Genomic DNA, 18,972 nt, shown 5'->3' with positions numbered 1-18,972 from the left:
AACACCATCTCTCATTTTACACAGTGGTGCACTGACAACTATCTAGAGTTGAACGTGGACAAAACAAAAGAGCTGGTTTTTCAAGAAACCCACACTGGACTTAACCCACTCACTATTCATGGTAAAGCAGTCGAACAGGTTGATAGCTTCACATATCTTGGACTCACTTTGGACAATAAACTGAGGTTTGATCAACACATTACATCTATCCATAAACGTTTTCAGCAAAGACTTCATGTAATCCGTAAGCTAAGATCACTATCCGTTGCCCCCCATCTTCTGTTATTACTGTACAAAAGCATCATACAACCTGTTCTGTTGTACTGCTCTGCATGTTTCTTCACCATACTGTCCATGCCTAACAGAAACAAACTTTACAGTATTACCCGTATTGCTTCCAAGATCATTGGACTTCCCATACCCACACTGTCTGATATGAACGATAAGGCCATTACACGCTTAGCACTCTCAATAACAAGTGACACTGACCATCCTCTGCATCGCCACTTTGACCTAATGCCATCTGGGCGAAGATACAGAACCTTGGCGTGGCAAAAAGTTCGGTTTAAAAGGAGTTTTGTCCCCTCAGCCATTGCTGCACTTAACACTCTGCTGAACAATCGCCCCCGTCGCTAAGAGGGTCTTTTTCTGTGTATAGTGGGGTACTGATGACTTGTCTGTGTGATATGTTGTGTTGTCTTTTTGGCTATGTGTTACATGTTGTTTCTTGTTTGAACAGACTGTGAAGACAAATTTCCCTCCGGGGACAATAAAGATTATTATTATTATTATTATATTTGTATAATGGAACGTGAAATAAAGAAGATGTAATGTTTTTCAGGCTGTGGACTGGTGGAGTCTTGGTGTGCTGATGTATGAGCTGCTAACGGGTGGATCACCTTTCACTGTTGATGGAGATGAGAACTCACACACAGACATTGCCAAGTATGGATTCTCCTTGATCTCAACTACAGTTTTGCAATATTGACAAGGGCTGTGCAATATTAAAGGACCATACTGGCAATGTCATTGTCATCGGCTATATATTTTACATAAACTTAGGACATTTCCCTGTCAACGGCTTTATTTTTTATTTCTCCAAAATAATGTAACTAATCCGTACTCAATCAATCTGTATTGTGCAAGAATCTTTCAATTGCTTTACAATGCAAAAATAAGATAACTTTGACATAAAAAAGAAAAGAAAAAACATGCAATGATATTTAAAGGAGCTATAGTCAACTTTTTAATTGTAGGGCCGACACTTTGTTTACATCCTAGTCTATAGACTAGAATGTAAACAAAGTGTCCGTCTGACAATGGCCGAAATTATTATTTTATCATTATTTCACGCTTTTTGTGGTCATTTTTGAATAGAAACACTTATATGAAGCTTATTTTTTCATGAAATATTTTCGAAACATTATTTTTATTTTAGCATCCGTTTTTCAAGAAAAAGTTGACTATAGCTGTGCTGTTTATAGTTTACTAGTCCTTACCCGTTCAAAGATATGAGCTCCGAAATGATGTGCAGTGTGTGGGTTATGGGATGTGCACTGTGCACACGGTATATGAGGGATGGAAAGTAACTTTAACTGGTACTTGCATGATAATATGTAGGAGCATCAATGTAAGAAATACCCGTTTCGTTTAATGGCTATGTGTGTGTGTGTGTGTGTGTGTGTGTGTGTGTGTGTGTGTGTGTGTGTGCAGCGGTTTGGACCGTGAGACCATCCGCAGAGTAGTCTGTGTTTCTTTTTGAGAGGGTCGGTCCGCCTGAAAAACGCGTTTTGGAACGAAACGGTTACGTTTTGCGCGTTTGTGACGCCCTCTACGGGTGGAATTGGAAATGCTTCTGGGGATTCGTTGAGTAAGCCACCCGCAACCTGTGGCAGAAATTCAGTGTTGACTCGACGTTTTGTTTGTGATTTATGGCTATTGTTTGCAAAACGGGCCCCTCCCGCTAACTTTGGAAGCCCGTTACGAACGAACGGTATGGACTATCAAAATATCCCTTGACTATGTTCATTGCATGGGTTCAGAGATCATGTGTACCCATTTTCGTGACATTTGAAGAAAATATGTAGGAAAAGGAGCAAAAAGTGTGTTTTGGAGAAAATTCAAAATGGCGGAAAATCTATCCTGACGCAAATGGGCGGGGCCTATATGGGGAGATGCGTATTGACCCAAGGAATCCAGGGAAAAAAGAATTTTAATTTTTCGACCTACGGTTCAAGAGTTACAAGGCAAGTAGGCCGTTATAGCGCCACCATGAGGCAGAGTGGAAATGCTTTTGGGGATTCGTTGAGTATGCCACCCGCGACACTTGGTTAAAATTCAGTGTTGACTCGACAATTTGTTTGTGCTTTACGGCTATTGTTTGCGGTCCCATCCTGCTAATAACTTTGGAAGCCCGTTACGAACGAACGGTACAGACTATCAACATATCCCTTGAGTATATTCATTGCATGGGTTCATAGATCATGTATACCGCTTTTTGCGACATTTGAAGAAAATATGTAGGAAAAGGAGCAAAAAGTGTGTTTTGGAGAAAATTCAAGATGGCGGAAAATCTAGCCTGGCGCAAATGGGCGTGGCCTATATCGGGAGATGCGTCTCGACCCACGGAATCCAGGGAAAAAATAATTTTAATTTTCCGACCTACGGTTCAAGAGTTACAGGCCGAAACGTAAAGTGGACTGTTATAGCGCCACCATGAGGCCAACTGACAAAGTTATTTTTTATTTAATCCTTGATATCATTATAAATCTCCTCTCAGAGTTTTGTAACTGTAGCCCCTATGGTTTGCGAGAAAAAAAATATTGAATGTGAGTTTTTGCGATTCCCATTATAAGTCAATGGGAAAAATTAATTCACTAATAAATTAATATCAATTAAACGATTTGTGAAAGTGAAAAAAGGGCTTCACAGTTGTGTCAGGTGTGTTCATATGCTAATGGTGATGCGATTTCAGATCAATTGCTCCAGCCACTGAGGAGAAACGCTGTGACAGACAGACAGACAGACACTCAGACACTCAGACACTCAGACAGACATTCGCTAAATTATATGTTAGATAGTTTGAGCAGGTTTCAAGCCACTATAAGTTGATTGCTGTACTGAAATGAATCTTGCAATACATTTTCATATTGTTTTGATTACTGACTGTGTCTCCCTGCCCCTTACCTCTCAGGAGAATTTTAAAGAAGGATCCTCCTTTCCCCAAAGAAATGGGACTGGCTAAAGACCTCATCCAGCGGCTACTCATCAAAGATCCAAAGGAGAGATTGGGCTCAGGTCCCAGCGGGGCAGAAAATGTTAAAAAACACCCATTTTACCAGGTGGGACACCTCTCTCTGGACACTTCACATTGTTTAAAATATACTTGCAGGGTGGGCTGTTAGTGTTGCATCATGGAGCCACTCGGAGGCCAATAACTAAATTGAATGTAGTTTGTTTCTCAGCAATGGGGAGAAGAAACTGGTGCTGAATAGACCTTTTTCCCCCCTTTATAATCTCTTTTAGAAAATTAACTGGGAAGATCTGGCAGCTAAGAAGGTGCATGCGCCATTCAAGCCAGTTATTCGAGACGAGCTGGATGTCAGCAACTTTGCAGAAGAGTTCACAGAGATGGACCCTACCTATTCTCCTGCAGCTCTGCCTCAGAACTGTGACCGTATCTTCCAGGTGGGAGGAACATGAGGGGTTTGAGACAGTCAGACGATTTATGTTGTTTTTTTATGCACGGGAGCATATCTTTTGCGTGCTGCTTTTAGGTCATCACGCAGGCCTACATTTATCTTTTCACTGTCAACTGTGCTTGTACATTATTTTAGTAGATTTACATATTTGGTTTTACAGCTGGCCTTTGGTTGCATGCAGTGTAAAATGAAAAACAACATTGCACCTTGTACAGTTTTGGTCTGCGACTATATTTGAGATACTCACTCCACAGTTATTGAAATGCTCGAGTGAAATTCTGAATGCACTTGAATGTTGCTTGTGAGTCAACACAAGCCTGTCTGTGTGCATCAGTATTCAAATTGACTGAAGGGGCTTTCACTGAAGGCTTGTAATTACTGCCACATGCAGCTTTTGATTGAGGTAACAGATGTGAATGACTATTTTTGATGTGGCTTTGAACCATAATGTGGCCTGCAAACTCTGTGCCAGCTGATGTCTGTCTGATGTATCGTATGAATTTTCAACTCTGATTGCCTTCTGGATCCTTGAGCCCAGCAGATCAATAGATCCATTAACAGGCTTCTCTCATGGAATAAAAGGTTACACTTTGAGAGAATCACCATTTCTGTCTCGGTTACGCCTTCAACCTTTGATTGCCAACTTCATCTTGGCTTTTTTCTTTTTTCTCTTCACCTCTTGCCTGCCATTCACAGTCTCAAATTTTGTGGTCTTTATAATTTGCAAGCCTAGTAATCTGTAAGGTAATGGCAGCAAGCCCAACTTTAAACGGTGCGTTTACCCACAACCCCCCCACAATGCTGTCTCACAAAACAAGATTAAAATTGCATTAATGGGCCTGAGATGTAATTTCACAGCAGAGCAATCAAATATTCAAGCCTGGTAATTTAGGGTCTTCTCATGCATTCAACATCCATCCTTCCGTCCATCCACGGCTGTCACTATGTGCCACACAGCTGTGTGGTGTCTCTGTGTGCGTCTGAGTGAAAAGAGAGGAGGGAGACATTAATGCCAGCTCAAGGCCCTGAGCTTCCAACAGCTGGAACCATGCAGGCAGCCTTCCACAAATGACAGCTCTAATAATAGGCACAGATGGACAGCGTGTGTGTGTGTGTGTGTGTGTGTGTGTGTGTGTGTGTGTGTGTGTGTGTGTGTGTGTGTGTGTGTGTGTGTGTGTGTGTGTGTGTGTGTGTGTGTGTGTGTGTGTGTGTGTGTGTGTGTGTGTGTGTGTGTGTGTGTGTGTGTGTGTGTGTGTGTGTGTGTGTGTGTGTGTGTGTGTGTGTGTGTGTTGACAGTATGCATATATGTAGTGCTTTTCAACCTTTTTCATATCAAGGTCCATTATTTATGCGGCATTTGAGCCACGGCCCACCATTTGATGAGATTCAGCCTATTGCTGGATAAGATTTTGTCCAAAATGTCATGCCGTATTGACATTGGTACCATGAGTGATAACAGGCAAAACGTTCATCAAAATAACAATTCTTCTATATACTTTAATTGTGTAGACTTCTTGTAAATGAATTAATGCAGATCATTAACAATAATGTAACTCTTGACAGTGTAAAATAAAGGGTCCATTTGGTTTCATTTTACACTCTCAAGAGTTAAAGATCTTTAATTGGTTTAATTTGTTAATTTGGTAACCAACTCTCCATCATTTAGCCGGGGACCACCTAGAATCCCCTCAAGGACCACTGGTGGTCCCCTTCAACCACTGATGTATAGTATATATGCTGCACACATACATACATACATACATACACACTGTATATCAATCGGATGCTGATGCTACGGTTTAGTCTTGAGGCTTTAAATTATGTGAATTGTATTTTCCCTTTCAATGTGAAGCCCTGTTCTGTAGTGCTGTGACATAGGCCAGCTCCGTATCGCATTAGTTTCTCCCTAATGTAAACGTGTGCATGTTTTGGTGCAGGGCTACTCCTTCATGGCCCCTTCCATCTTGTTCAAGAGGAACGTGGTGATGGATGACACCGTCCAGCTGTGTGGGGGCTCTGACAGACCAGGCTCTGCGGCGGTGGCCCGCAGCGCCATGATGAAGGTAAGATGGATGGGCCTGGAGCCCGCTACACAAACACACTCACGCTAATGGCTGCCCTCACTGACGGATAGCTTTTCCCCCTATTCTCGTCCTTTTAGCGTAAAAGTCAACTTTGAGCCATTCCCTTGATAATGTTTTGCCTAGTGTTTGCATCTGACCCAATCTTGAGTGTCTCTGGCAGGTTCCCTTGTGATGTGACCAATACAGCAGGAAGTCTTTCAGTTTGGTTATCATAGAGTCCCTTTGGAGGCAAAAGGACTGTAGTTGCATTTTATGCAAAAAAAAAGTCTCCAGAAAACAAATAACAAAGAATTAAAGAGATTCATAAAAAGAATGTTCATGAAAAATTCAACAGCTGAAATGAATCTTGCCTAAACAAATGTTTTACGATGACCCTAAGAGAGAAGGTGTCATTGCCATATCATTTTGGAATCAACCTATTCATGTCCTCCATGTGCTTATTATGCTCTTGGATCTGACCCATTGGTTTGGGCCATTGTCTCCCCTTCCACAGGACTCTCCTTTCTATATGAGTTATGAGATGGACATGAAGGAAAACGCTCTAGGAGAGGGCAGCTTCTCCATCTGCAGACAATGCACACACAAGAAGACTGGCCAGAAATATGCAGTCAAGATTGTCAGCAAGAGGTACTTGCCAGTGTGCTTGCCTACCTAAATATTATCAGTGTTATGTTATGGTTATTTTGCTGAAACACACCAGCACAAATATGCTTGCTTTGATGTGCGTGTTAGCCTAGATATTATGAATATGTTAAGTAATTTACAATTTGGTCATTTAGCAGACACTCTTAATCCAGAGAATTAAATATGTGAATTGAATATATATATATAATGTTGCACTGATCAATCCAGCAGGTTGTGAGATTAGCTGAGGACACACAAACACACACTGACCCCTTTTAGACGGCTAGTCTCCTGCAGAGCCACGCTGTAATAGCCTGGCATGGCCAGACTAATATCACTGCGTAGATATTAGTCTGGAATCTCTGTGTGGAACCTGAATTTACAAGGTCTGAATAAAAAAATGGCCCTGGTGATAAGCCTGCTCTATCTACATTTGCATACTGGGCCCTGATTGGTCCCTCACTACTTCGAAGGGAGTGAAAGCCAATCACAACTGAGCAGTGACAGACCAAATCTGCAGTTTTTTATTTTGCAATGGCAGATTTGTCTGGTTTCCAGGCTAACGGTGTAATACTGTCTGACCAAGAATGTATGTATACTGGTCTTTTAAGTGCTTGATTAATTGATTGAACATTGTTGACTATCACATTACAGAAGCACAAGGCCACACAGCTCTGTGCACAATCCCCGCCGGGTCACAAGACAGCTGGGACGTTCTTTCTCCGCATATTACAAGCCTAATTTATGCTTCAACAAAAATGTCGAGTGACATGTCACACAACATGTATTCCCAGAGACATAAATTAGGCTTCAAGGTGTGCCGACACCCTCTGACATGAGCAGAAGTTCATCCACTAATAAACTGTGACAAGCAGCCACCCAGAGTGGCTGTAGGAAGATACATTTTGCAGCACAACCTTCCTGCGATGATGAATGGTGAATGATACTTTAGTTAACCATGTCACCCGTGTTGGTATATGCACAGCGGCTTGAATTATAGAAGTGGAGTGTCTTTGTGGTTTTGCGCTGTATTGTTCATTCTTCATTTACCATTGTGTCTTTTTCTCACTCTCACACCTTCAGGATGGAGGCGCAAACACAGAAGGAACTAGCAGCCCTGAAGCTGTGTGATGGCCACCCCAACATCGTCAAATTACATGAGGTCTATCATGATCAGGTGAGGTGCAAAACTATGCCTGTATTCACACCAGTGAATTCTATTTGATGTTCACTGTGAATGTCTAGAGACTGCAGCCTTATTAAGTCCTGGAACTGGAACAAAGCAGATTAATTGGGGGTGTTGGGAGCCCTCTGGGCCTCTTATCTTTTCGCGTATCGGCCCATAAACACTTTTCCCTGTTCCTGGCATCTCACAGCGTATCTATTTTCAAACAACGGCTGCTGCACCAACACTTATTTTGCCGGCTCCTCCTGTACAACCTAGATTTCGCCGGCGCTGCGTTACCTAATCTCCGGGCCCACACTTGACCCACACAAGTGTGCACATCGTGAGAAACATGGTGTGCTTGTTCTGCCGTGGAGTGCTTGTTCTGCCGTGGAAGAGTGTGTATCTGTGTGGCTGATGGTGTCCAGGTTCATTAGCGCCAGCCCTTCAAGCACGGGAGCACTGCGTTAAACTCTCATGAGCCCAGTGGGGTTATTACTGTACCTCAGAGGACCTGTGACCCAGATCAAAGCACTACCGCCTCACCCCTGCCTTTGTTCCCTGGCTCCTGCACTAATGAGAAACTGTACCACCACCAGGCACATGCACATTATTCCCATCACCAATTTTGTTTGGCCTGCTTTTCACTTCATACGATACCGTGTTGGTTTGATCTCACACTGGGATTGAGGAGGGGGAGGGTGGGGCGGCGGGCTGATATTTGTCACATAAGAAAGATTTGTTGCCGGCAGATCACTGACTGGTCTGTGTTTGACTGTTTTGAACTCCAATCTGAGTGAACACGATCAACTACAAACACATCAGTCAACGTCAAGTTGTAATTGAACTCGCTGTTTGTTGAAGTTGCATAACCCTGCAGGAATGTTTGCACATGTAATGCACTGTTGATATCGTCAATATAATTTTTCAATCTGTGTCAAAGAATAAAGAAGTGGGCGAAATGTAAAATACACTGTGTGTTTGCCGGTCTGTGTGTCTGGGCACGTGTGCCTACACTTGGACTGGATGTGTGTGTGTGCGTGTGTGTGTGCAGTGGTGGAAAAAATACACACATTTTAAGAGTAAAAGTAAAAAAAAGTATTTGCATCAAAATTGGTTAATGTACTTAAAATACCAAAAGTAAAAGTACTCATAATGAAGAATTTTCAAAATCTTTTGAAAATAGCAGATATGCAAGCTCGCAACACTTCACATCACAACACAACACATTGTGAGCTTGTAGATCGTCTCTTTTCAAATGACCAAAATGTATACTGTAGGTCTGAAAGTGGTTAATGTATCAAATAATTGTTGTGGAGTAAAAGTATATTTGCCTCTGAGATGTAGTGAAGTTGAATTAAAAGAACTGAAAATTGGAAATGCTCCAGTAAAGTAAAAAATACCTAAAAATTTGACTCAAGTACATAAATGCACTTACAGTAGTTACTTTACGCCACCGTGCCTGTGTCTCTCTGTTTCTGCAGCTCCACACATATCTGGTTCTGGAGTTGCTGGGAGGAGGGGAGCTGCTGGAGCGGATCCGCAGGAAGCAGCACTTCAGTGAGACGGAGGCCAGCCGCATCATGCGCAGACTGGTGTCTGCTGTCAGTCACATGCATGATGTAGGGGTTGTACACAGAGACCTCAAACCAGAGGTACCCATACTGTAAAACTCATGAATTATTCCTTATTCCAGGGGTCTTCAACGTTTTCAGGCCAAGGACCCCTTGGTTGAGAGAGAGATGAAGCAGGGACCCCTACAATCTGTTCATAGATTCTGTATACCGGTAGTTTCATTATTTGACAGCACAATCATCAGTGTATTTTGGATTCATGTAAATTATTGTTTGTTTTCAGATATTTAACCACTTGAACCGTCAATACATGGGGTGCGTTCGGAAACCCGCACCGGGTGTGTGCTCAGTGTAGTGAGTGCAGTGGGCATGACGTTAGAGAGTGCGTTCAGTGTGGCTTATTTACGAACGACCAGTTAAGACTTAAGAGGCAGCTGTGCGCTTTTTCACTCTGAACTCTGAAGGTAAACTTTCTGAAAAGCAGCAGTTGCTAACGTAACGTTGATATTGAAAGGAGATGTAATTCATAACATTGGCATACCTGCTGTTAGTTTACACGTTGATGTGTGTAAAGCTATCAAGCCCAAACGACCAATGAAGCTGCAAATGCTGCATTTTGCGGTAATTTCCTCCATTGTTGACATCTGTGAAGCGTTCGAGACATGGCCATGAAAACCAACCAATCAAAACACCGCACTGACGCACCACACCGTCAAACCCCATCTTCTGAGTAGGGTCGGTGAGTGCGTGCACTCAGCACACTGGTGCGCAGCACACTGGTGCGCCGCGCACTGGATTTCCGAACGACAACGCACCAAGTGCACTGAATAAACAAACGACAACATGGCACACCAGTGCGTTGAGTGCGCATTTCCAAACGCACCCTTAATAAACATGACCTTTCACCCTGTTCTTAGTGCTCTTTTCCCCCTCTACACCAAACCTCTTTACCAAAAGCCGATCTACAAGCTTATAGATCTACTATTTTTGGCTAAAGTTCTCGGAATATGGATGCTAGGGTTCAAGTGGTTAATATAAAAAAATAGAAAAAGGTTTCTATCACACAAAGATTTGGAGGACCCCCTGTAGTAACTCTGAGGACCCCCTAGGGGTAATGGACCCCCTGTTGAAGACCCCTGCCTTATTCGTTTAACTATGAGGACGTACAAATGAAACCAAATGGATTCACGGGTCCAATTCATTCCATTTGTATATTCCCAGAGTTACAAATGTATAAATTAACACGGTGTAAAAATACATCTATTACCTTACTTGATCTTAGGCCGTGTGTCCACCAAAAGCGTTTTTCCCTGCTGAAAACCCAAAGCACACTCCTAAAATGCTTCCAAATGGCCACAGTTGAAAATATTTAAACTTGGGTGCCTAGATAAAAATGCCAGACGTTAACATGAAGCGCATTTCCACTCAGCACCTCGTAACATTTCTGGCATTTGCAGCATAGAATAAATGCACTTTCAATTATTGCACAAAATATTGGGTAAGACTTTATGTTGAGGTTGGGTCTTTAGGTAAAGGGTTACCACAAGGGTATATTGTTATCGACATAGTTGATACTGTAATCCTAATGGCTTTAATCAATATTATTCAGCCCCATTTTGTATTATTTTTAATGATACATTTTAAAGAGAGACTTTGTTGTCTCTCTTTAAAATTGGGGAAATGATGAGGAATGACAAGTCTGAACCGGATTCTATAAATGATCACAATCTCTCTGTCAAACTTGTTTTACAGAACCTGCTCTTTACCGACGAGAGTGAAAACTTGGAGATAAAGATCATAGACTTTGGTTTTGCTCGCTTAAAACCTCCAGATAATCAGCTTCTGAAGACACCTTGCTTCACGCTGCAGTATGCCGCGCCCGAGATCCTCAAGTATGATGGCTATGACGAGTCCTGTGACCTGTGGAGTCTGGGAGTAATCCTGGTGAGATGCAAAGCATGTACACACCAAGAGATAGAGGGTCACTCATAGGACCATCATACAGTATAGTGTCTTATTCTAAAGTTAGAAATCTAAACAAAACGACACTCGGGTGTTGCAGAAGCTCCTACAGCTTGGTCAAGGTGCCTGTTCAGTGCAACTAGGAAGAATAAGGTGTACTGTATATCCACCGTGCTTTGAGTCCTCCGGTACAACCCCTCACTGTCAGGTGAAAATAAGTGGCCTTGAGATCATCGGAGGAGACATGTGGTTGTCTGTACTGTCCCTAGGACCAACTGTTGGAGATGGCAGTGAAAAGAGACTACGTTACATGGGGAATTGGGAATTGGCATAACCGCTAAATTGGGATAAAAAGGAAAAACGTAATTGCTAAAAAAGCAACAGACAGGTAATTCTACTCTGAGTGGAACAAACATTAAGATGCTTTATCTCACAATTATTCAAAACAAAAACACCAACAGGGTCAAGACCTGCCAACCACTGGTTTATCAGTGAGTGAACAGATTTCTGGACTAGTCAAACCTGCAGTACTAACCGCAGCTCAGTCTTATTCATTTAGCCAAAATATCCTAGCATCAACATGGTAACATAGTGTATTTATTGTGATGGTAGGTTGCAGTTTAGTATCAGAACCGTCACATCTTGTCCCTGTCTGTATGGGTAACGCTTGTCTTTTTTGTTTGACTCTCACGCTCTGACATCACACTCTGACGTCACTGTGATGTCAGGGGAACCAAATGCCTTTTAAGACCATATATGGAGATCCCTGTGATGCCCGGGGAACCAAATCCCTTTATGCCCATATATGGAAATGTGGAGATCCCTGTGATGCCAGGGGAACCAAATCCCTTTTATGCCCATATATGGAGATCCCTGATGTCATCAATATTAATTGCGACCATAGGATGCAGTTTAGTTGCGAACGTAGGTTGCAATTTAGTATGTGAACCGTCACAGCTTGACGGTATCTCTGTCTGTCTGTAACACCTGACACTGTGGATCCCCTGACACATCACTGTGACATCACAGGTGCCATCGCAGTGATGTCAGATTCTCAGAGCAGGGATATAAGGGCATATAAGGGATCTCCATATATGGGCATAAAAGGGATTGTATGTATGATCAGACAACAGAATCCATATATGGCCAAGACAGATGGCACTATGGTCCGATATACATAACTGGCCAGATGGCCAAGACACGGCCCTTAGGCGTCTTACTGGTTGTGTTAGCTGTACTGGCCGTCACATTGTGTAAATCATATTTACAATTCTCCCCCACCCCCTGGTGGAGAACTGACCTCCAGTTTGTCAACTGTAGTCTTTAGTCTACATTACAAGTGGGTGCTGTTTACATGGCTTTCCTCATACGTTTGCGTGTTGATATTATTTTCCAGTCTATGGGTTGGCCTTTTGCTGCAGGGTGTTCTCATTAGGCGGCCCAGTGTTGCATTGTTAATCCGTTTTTGTATTTCAAGATTATTACAGTGTGTCAAGATTTTCAGGTTTGGGCTTTTCCATTGTGTGTGTCTGTGTGCATGTATACTGTATGTGTGTTGTTGTGTCTTTGTGCGTATGTATATACTGTATGTGTGTTGTTGTGTCTTGTTTAGTCAGGTTTGTGTGATATCCATCTCCCTCTCCTGTTCAGCACTGCATGCATTGGTGTCATGTGGTGTGCTGACACAGTTTTTAACATGCACCACAGACCCACTAGTAACCAGCTCCAAATCACAGAGCTGGTTAAAGCTGATGCTTGCATCCTTGTGAGACTTGGCTTTCCCCGGCAGCACAATTGTCATTTTAACTCAGCAGCTCTCTGCACAGACAGGAGTAAAGCCTGAGTTATACGTGCAACCAAGTATAATTCATGCTTAAAATTAAAATCAGAGGTTGTGGATAGAGGGCAAGCGAGAGAGTGAGAGAGACTATTCATGCATGCAGAGATCTTTCTCCCTCACACACTCCCGCTCACTCTTGTCATTTCGCACTGCAAGCACTGCTCCACACTGTCGCCCCCTGGGGGGGATAGGAGAGCAATGCCGCTTCATAGAGCCCTGACGAAATGGCTCCTGACAAGCTGCCTGCACAATGCCCTGGAAACAGAGCGAGCCAAGGAGAGACAGAAAAATACATATAAACAGTGCATTTTCACAATATGCATGTGCCAGAAAGCGAGGAGGAACAGAGAGAAAACGAGAGAGAGATAGAGAGATATTAGGGCACATCTGAGTGTACGCAGCCAAAGGTCCTCTCTGCTGTGACTCTTGTCTAAAGACAGATTTTTACATAGTTGTGTGCCGAAAATAGCTGATGTACAAGCTTGTATCTGCTACATTTGGCATGCGACACAGGTCACAAAACTAAGAATAAATTAGGCATAATGAGAAATTGGAGGGCAGATATAATCAGGCCAAGGTGAGAGTGTTCTCTTTTAGCAGCTTGGCACAGAGATCTCTGCCATTTGTTCTGAGACACAGCAGAAAATAGCAGATTGACAAGCTCACAATGCGTCACAGCACAACGCATTGTGTGCTTGCCGATCTGCTATTTTCTGCGAAAGCTTTCTCCGCAATAACAGAAAAACAGAAAAGACGCTAGTGTGGCGCCCCGAGGGACTCTGCTCGACCATATGGGGTCTAAGTGGTTAATAATAATCTCAACATTATTTTTGCCCCTCATTTTATGGTGTAGTCACAATACAGGGAGATAAAAGGCACAGGCTATTGCCATGTTGTTGCTGCATTACTACTGCAGATGTGGTATGGACAGTGATCTCTGTTGACTTCTTTGAATTATTTATTATAATTGCAATAGAAAGGCAATGGATTTGCATTTTGTGAATATAAGGAGCAATCCTTTTCTGATCGCTTTGAAATGTAGGGGAAGCACTCTTAGCTAGCTATCTCGCTATTCGACATACTGTACAATGAATTATATAGGATTTAAAATATGAATGTTCAATTAAAAGGTTATTTTCTAACAAAATCTATAGTGTAGCAGTGGGTTCCAGTTAAAGACATTCAATATTTAATGCCCATCAATAACCTAACAAATGTCACAAAGGTTCAAAAAGCAGATCTGTTTTTATAGCAAAACACATTTTAAGACAAATGTAATGCTTGTTGTGCCTAATCGATTTCTTTATGAAGACCTATTATTCTCTATCCTAACTGCACTAATCTTGTCCCCAGGCTTCTCATCTCTAGCAGACTGATCACCATTAAATAGTTAAATATATTCTTACAAATATACTGTATATTCAAATAAAACCTCTTTGTGGAAACTGGAAACGTGACCAGTGTTGCTTAAATTCCATGTCACTGACTCCTTAAATAATATGGTATTAAGTCTGCAAGCAATAATATGTCTAAAACCGTGTTTACATTAGAGATCCAGCAGTGTTTACTGATACTGCATAAAAATGCTCTTCTCTCCTGTGTGTGAACAAGTATTTTAAATATAATTAACTACATTTTTGTGAAGGTCAGTAGTGCCATATTCTAAAACTAGCAAACTTATCATACTGGAAATTAGAACCACAGTGTGGCAGTTTAGATCACCCTAACAACCTAAACCCTATAGAACAGTGAAGTCATGACCCCGGTTCCACGGAAGTAATTCTCTATGGAGAATAACATTGGGTCATCGATTTAGTGCCATTCCCGAGAATACTTGTGAAAAGTACTCGAGTAGCCTGAGTGCCGATCCCGAGTATACTCGCGAAAAGTAATATATTACTGTAACGGTGGTTATCCTACCGGGTACAATGGCGGAAGGTTCCGAGCCGATCTCCGTCGCTGATTTCTCATCATCACAGATCCACGAGCACAAAATAGTAATCCCATAACATTGAGGCAGACGGGGAATCTCATCTTTAATGTCCATTATCTCAAAACAACACTTTCAAGTGGGAGGATGGCAATAGATGATCGCTAATAAAACACATGTTGAAAAGCTCAGTTCCGCCATTACACAACACCATGTGGACGATCGGCGTCATGACGCGATGACGTCAGACCGGAAGTGTTAACGCTATGGACTTCTGGCCTTCAAAATAAGAGACAGGCCGTTAATGGAGCCAATGAGAGGCACTCTGGACATTTTAATCCGTTAATCTCTGGGGCACAGAATGGGTTAAATCGTCTCATATAAGCATTGTGGTCCAAAAATAAACAAACGGTCTTTGCGATATTGTTGGCGAGGTGGCTCTGTATGGTTTATGATAGTCAAAAATGTAACTAATTCGGCGACAGTAACATTAGCTTTTTTCACCATCAGTTGATTCTTCATATCCATATGAGTCAAATCGCTGATTTATAATTGGAACACAGTTCTTATATGACGTGATATGAAAAAGGTCTATGGGAATTCAGATTGGGGGAAGAAAACCACGAACCAGGTAGGATGTGTAAATTACGTCACACTTCACTACTCTATACTTCAGGCCTGATAGGCCAAGTTTCCTTTCACTTGGAATTTGACACTTGTTGGTTTCAGTACACTATGCTGTCGGGCCAGGCAGGTGATTTGACTCACAGTTGATGCTCTTGTTCGTCTCAGTACACTGTGTTGTCTGGCCAGGTGATTTGACTCACAGTTGATGCTCTTGTTCGTTTCAGTACACCATGCTGTCAGGCCAGGTACCATTCCAGTGCCAGGAGAAGAGCCTTACCCACACCAGTGCAGCAGAGATAATGAAGAAGATCAAACAGGGGGATTTCTCTTTCGAGGGAGAGGCCTGGAGGAATGTGTCCCAGCAGGCTAAGGACCTCATACAAGGTGAGGATGGACTCTGACTGTGGTCCCTATTTTACACCCATCGCTAAACACTGCTAAGTTTAGTACTAGTCTCATCGTTAGTTTACAACTGACGTATTTGTCATTGTCACGTCCAGCGCTTAGGCTGCACTCTTGATTTTATGTTTACCAAACTTCCTCGCAGGTGGGTTTTAATCATTAGTAATAGTAACGCCAAATACTTTTCTCAGACGGTAAACCTGTAACGTGACGGAATACTTTTAAGGTGGTAATCCTGTAAGGTAACGAGTTACTTTTAAAAGTAATTCAGCCTAGTCTTGCACCTATAAAACACAATCACAACACCATGCCATGGATCATTTAAATGAGGCCCTGGTGGTCAAATTGACCACCGACCATTGAGTTTGTGGTCAGGGTCAATGTTGATCTGTTTTGTCACCTCAGGCCCATACTTATTCTTGTCATTAAAGAAAAATATTTTCAACAAGGACAAATCTGTGAGCTGTTTGCGATTTACTGGGAGGAAAGTATTTCAACAAGTAAAAATATAATTATGTGAGCCGTTTAAACTGTAAGGAAAGGTGAATCCTTTCATCAGTCTCACTGAGCTTAAAGATTTAGAATTGAGTTGACAACAATTTGTATCCAACCCAAGAGTTTTACTGTAAGTGTAGCTTGGCTTGAGTACGATTTCTTTATTATAATCTTTCTCCCAGGATATTTTGTAAAGGGTATATTTTATCATTTTATTGGAGGAATAGAATAGAAGAGAAACTGCTATGTATATGATTCATGGCACAGTACATACTCTCTTTTTTTTAGTAAATGTCTAAACCTTAAAAGTTCTACTGAGCAGCTCAAGTTTGGTTGAACTACCTGGCCAGGGAAAATGCTCACCCTTTGGCTCACCCTTTCAGAAGAGCTGACGTTAATGGTTTGTCTGGCTTCCCATAGAGCTGCTGACGGTGGATCCAAACAAGAGGATTAAGATGTGTGGTCTGCGCTACAATGCTTGGCTCCAGGATGACAGCCAGCTGTCCTCCAACCCACTAATGACCCCAGACATCCTGGGCTCTTCCACCGCCAACGTCCACACCTATGTGAAAGCCACCTTCAATGTATGAAATTAAACACACACGCACACACACACACACACACACACACACACACACACACACACTCTCTCTCTTTCTGTTAATTTTGGTTTTTCAATCATAACATTTTGTATAACTGGTTTAACAGTCCTGTATTCTGTGGGGGGGGGGGGGGGGGGGGGGGGAGTCTAACCATTCCTCACCTTCTTTTTTTTTTTTTTTATATAATTTTTATCCCACGATTTTGCAACCCATTTTCACCCAGTGCCAATTGCCTATGTAATCCTGGGCTCTGCTCTCCCTCTGCCGCGCCTGGGGAGACAACGGACTGACCTAATGCTTCCTTCTATGCATGAGTAGTCCAAGTTGTTTCTTTTCACCTGACAGGGGGGATTTCCCCAGGATGGACGTAGCGCGTGGAAGGAACGCGTTATTCCAACCAGTTCCTTTCCCCTCCATCAAGCGCCCCGGCTGGCCAGGGGGAGGCATTATTGAGACCAGGATTACTGCATGTTTTTGTGAGGGTATCAATCAACCCTAGGAGACACGGGGAAAACATGCAAACTCCACACAGAAAGGCCCTCACCTTTCTGTTCTAACATTGTGTTTTTATCATTTTCTACATGACGTTAATCCAGATCATTCCCTTGGCTTTTCACAGGCATTCAATAAGTGCAAGCGAGAGGGGTTCCGCCTGCAGACGGTGGATAAGGCGCCACTGGCCAAAAGGAGGAAGATGAAGAAGACGAGCACCAGCACAGAGACGCGCAGCAGCTCCAGCGAGAGCACCCAGTCCTCCTCGTCCTCCTCCCAGTCCCAGGAGAAGACGCCGCCGGAGAGCGACCCCTCCGTGTCCCAGCCCTCCTGCAGCACCCCTGTCAACACACCCCTGACCGCGGGTACGGACTCTGAGCAGGCAGACCAGCCAGCGCCTCCAGCCTTCCGCTTCTCAGAGGGTCAGTGAAAGAGCGATGGAGCGACATGGGCAAATATTGTTGAACTAAAAGATGGATAGGAACAGTGTAGGGATCCTTCTCTCCTTCCCTCTCCCCCTCTCTTTCTTTTCCTCTCACTCTCCCTTTTGGCCTCTGGCAGAGAGCTTATTATGCATGGACAAGAGCATGACTCCGAACCGAGCATGCAACAGGAGCAGCAACCACCACAACCAACCAATCAATCAATCAATCCATCATGTCTAGCAATAGCCTTTAGTAATTCCCTTAGTCTTTTAACGTGTCCCACCCTCTCTCACACGAGACGGTGTCAATCAGGGAGTGTACAAGGAAAAGTGTCACCAAACAAATGCGCTGTCCTACTGCCCCAATGTGTCCAATGTGTTGAGGCCAAGTTATATTGCCTTTAACCATTCTCAATTTTTGCCATGTGTCCAGAGCTCTAGAGATTTTAAAGGGAATGTTGCAGTGTGATTTATACAGTTTATTGGTAAAGGGGTCCACTTCTCTCCTCTTCTGAGAAAGGTCTCTGCAGAATGGAGCAGGGTAATTTATAAACCATTAAAGACTGAAGTTTATTTATGATGAGCTACATTGTTTTTATGTTAACTTATTTGTGTGTGTGCTTCAGATGGCTCTGAAATTAATCAATGGACACGGTGTGAGTCTTTTTTTAAACTAGATATTTTGTGTATGTATTTATTATGCTTTGAGCAAAAAAATAGAATTAAAGAAGAAAAGACCAGACAACATCTCTATGTAATCTTCACAGTTACCAACTCGTTGAGATAAATTAATTCCAACTCTCTCAATGTGAGACATCAGGACTACACATTAAGTATAGAGTTCATGTCAGGTGTCTAATCTTCAGAAGCATGGTGCAAAATAAACACTAGCCCTCAGCTAAATGGTAGTACATTTTAGCTGTGGCTAAATTTTCTCTACCATACCAGCTGCTTTAGCATGCCTGCGTAGGACATTCGGTAGACCACTTAACTTTGAATCATAAGGTTCTCAGTTTGATACCAGGCACCGCCAACTAAGCGTATGAGTAG

General features: G+C 42.6%; 1 protein-coding gene across 1 annotated transcript in view; it reads left to right on the top strand.

The window, feature by feature from the left end:
• rps6ka5 (ribosomal protein S6 kinase, polypeptide 5) overlaps positions 1-18,587 on the top strand; it is a 32,181-nt gene extending 13,594 nt beyond the window's left edge. Inside the window, exons 7-17 of the mRNA XM_080750079.1 lie at positions 842-945; positions 3,194-3,341; positions 3,526-3,687; positions 5,639-5,764; positions 6,279-6,412; positions 7,493-7,586; positions 9,059-9,229; positions 10,901-11,092; positions 15,732-15,891; positions 16,825-16,988; positions 17,626-18,587. Coding sequence (XP_080606205.1) covers positions 842-945; positions 3,194-3,341; positions 3,526-3,687; positions 5,639-5,764; positions 6,279-6,412; positions 7,493-7,586; positions 9,059-9,229; positions 10,901-11,092; positions 15,732-15,891; positions 16,825-16,988; positions 17,626-17,928 — 1,758 coding nt within the window. The 3' untranslated portion in view covers positions 17,929-18,587. The remainder of the gene's footprint in view (positions 1-841; positions 946-3,193; positions 3,342-3,525; positions 3,688-5,638; positions 5,765-6,278; positions 6,413-7,492; positions 7,587-9,058; positions 9,230-10,900; positions 11,093-15,731; positions 15,892-16,824; positions 16,989-17,625) is intronic.
• The last annotated feature ends 385 nt before the right edge of the window (positions 18,588-18,972 follow it).

This window comes from Nannobrachium achirus (assembly GCF_963921795.1).
Source record: "Nannobrachium achirus genome assembly, chromosome: 20".
Classification (NCBI taxonomy): Eukaryota; Metazoa; Chordata; class Actinopteri; order Myctophiformes; family Myctophidae; genus Nannobrachium; species Nannobrachium achirus.
The sequence above is the reverse complement of the archived record's forward strand: the minus strand, read 5'-3'. Positions and strand labels throughout refer to the sequence as shown.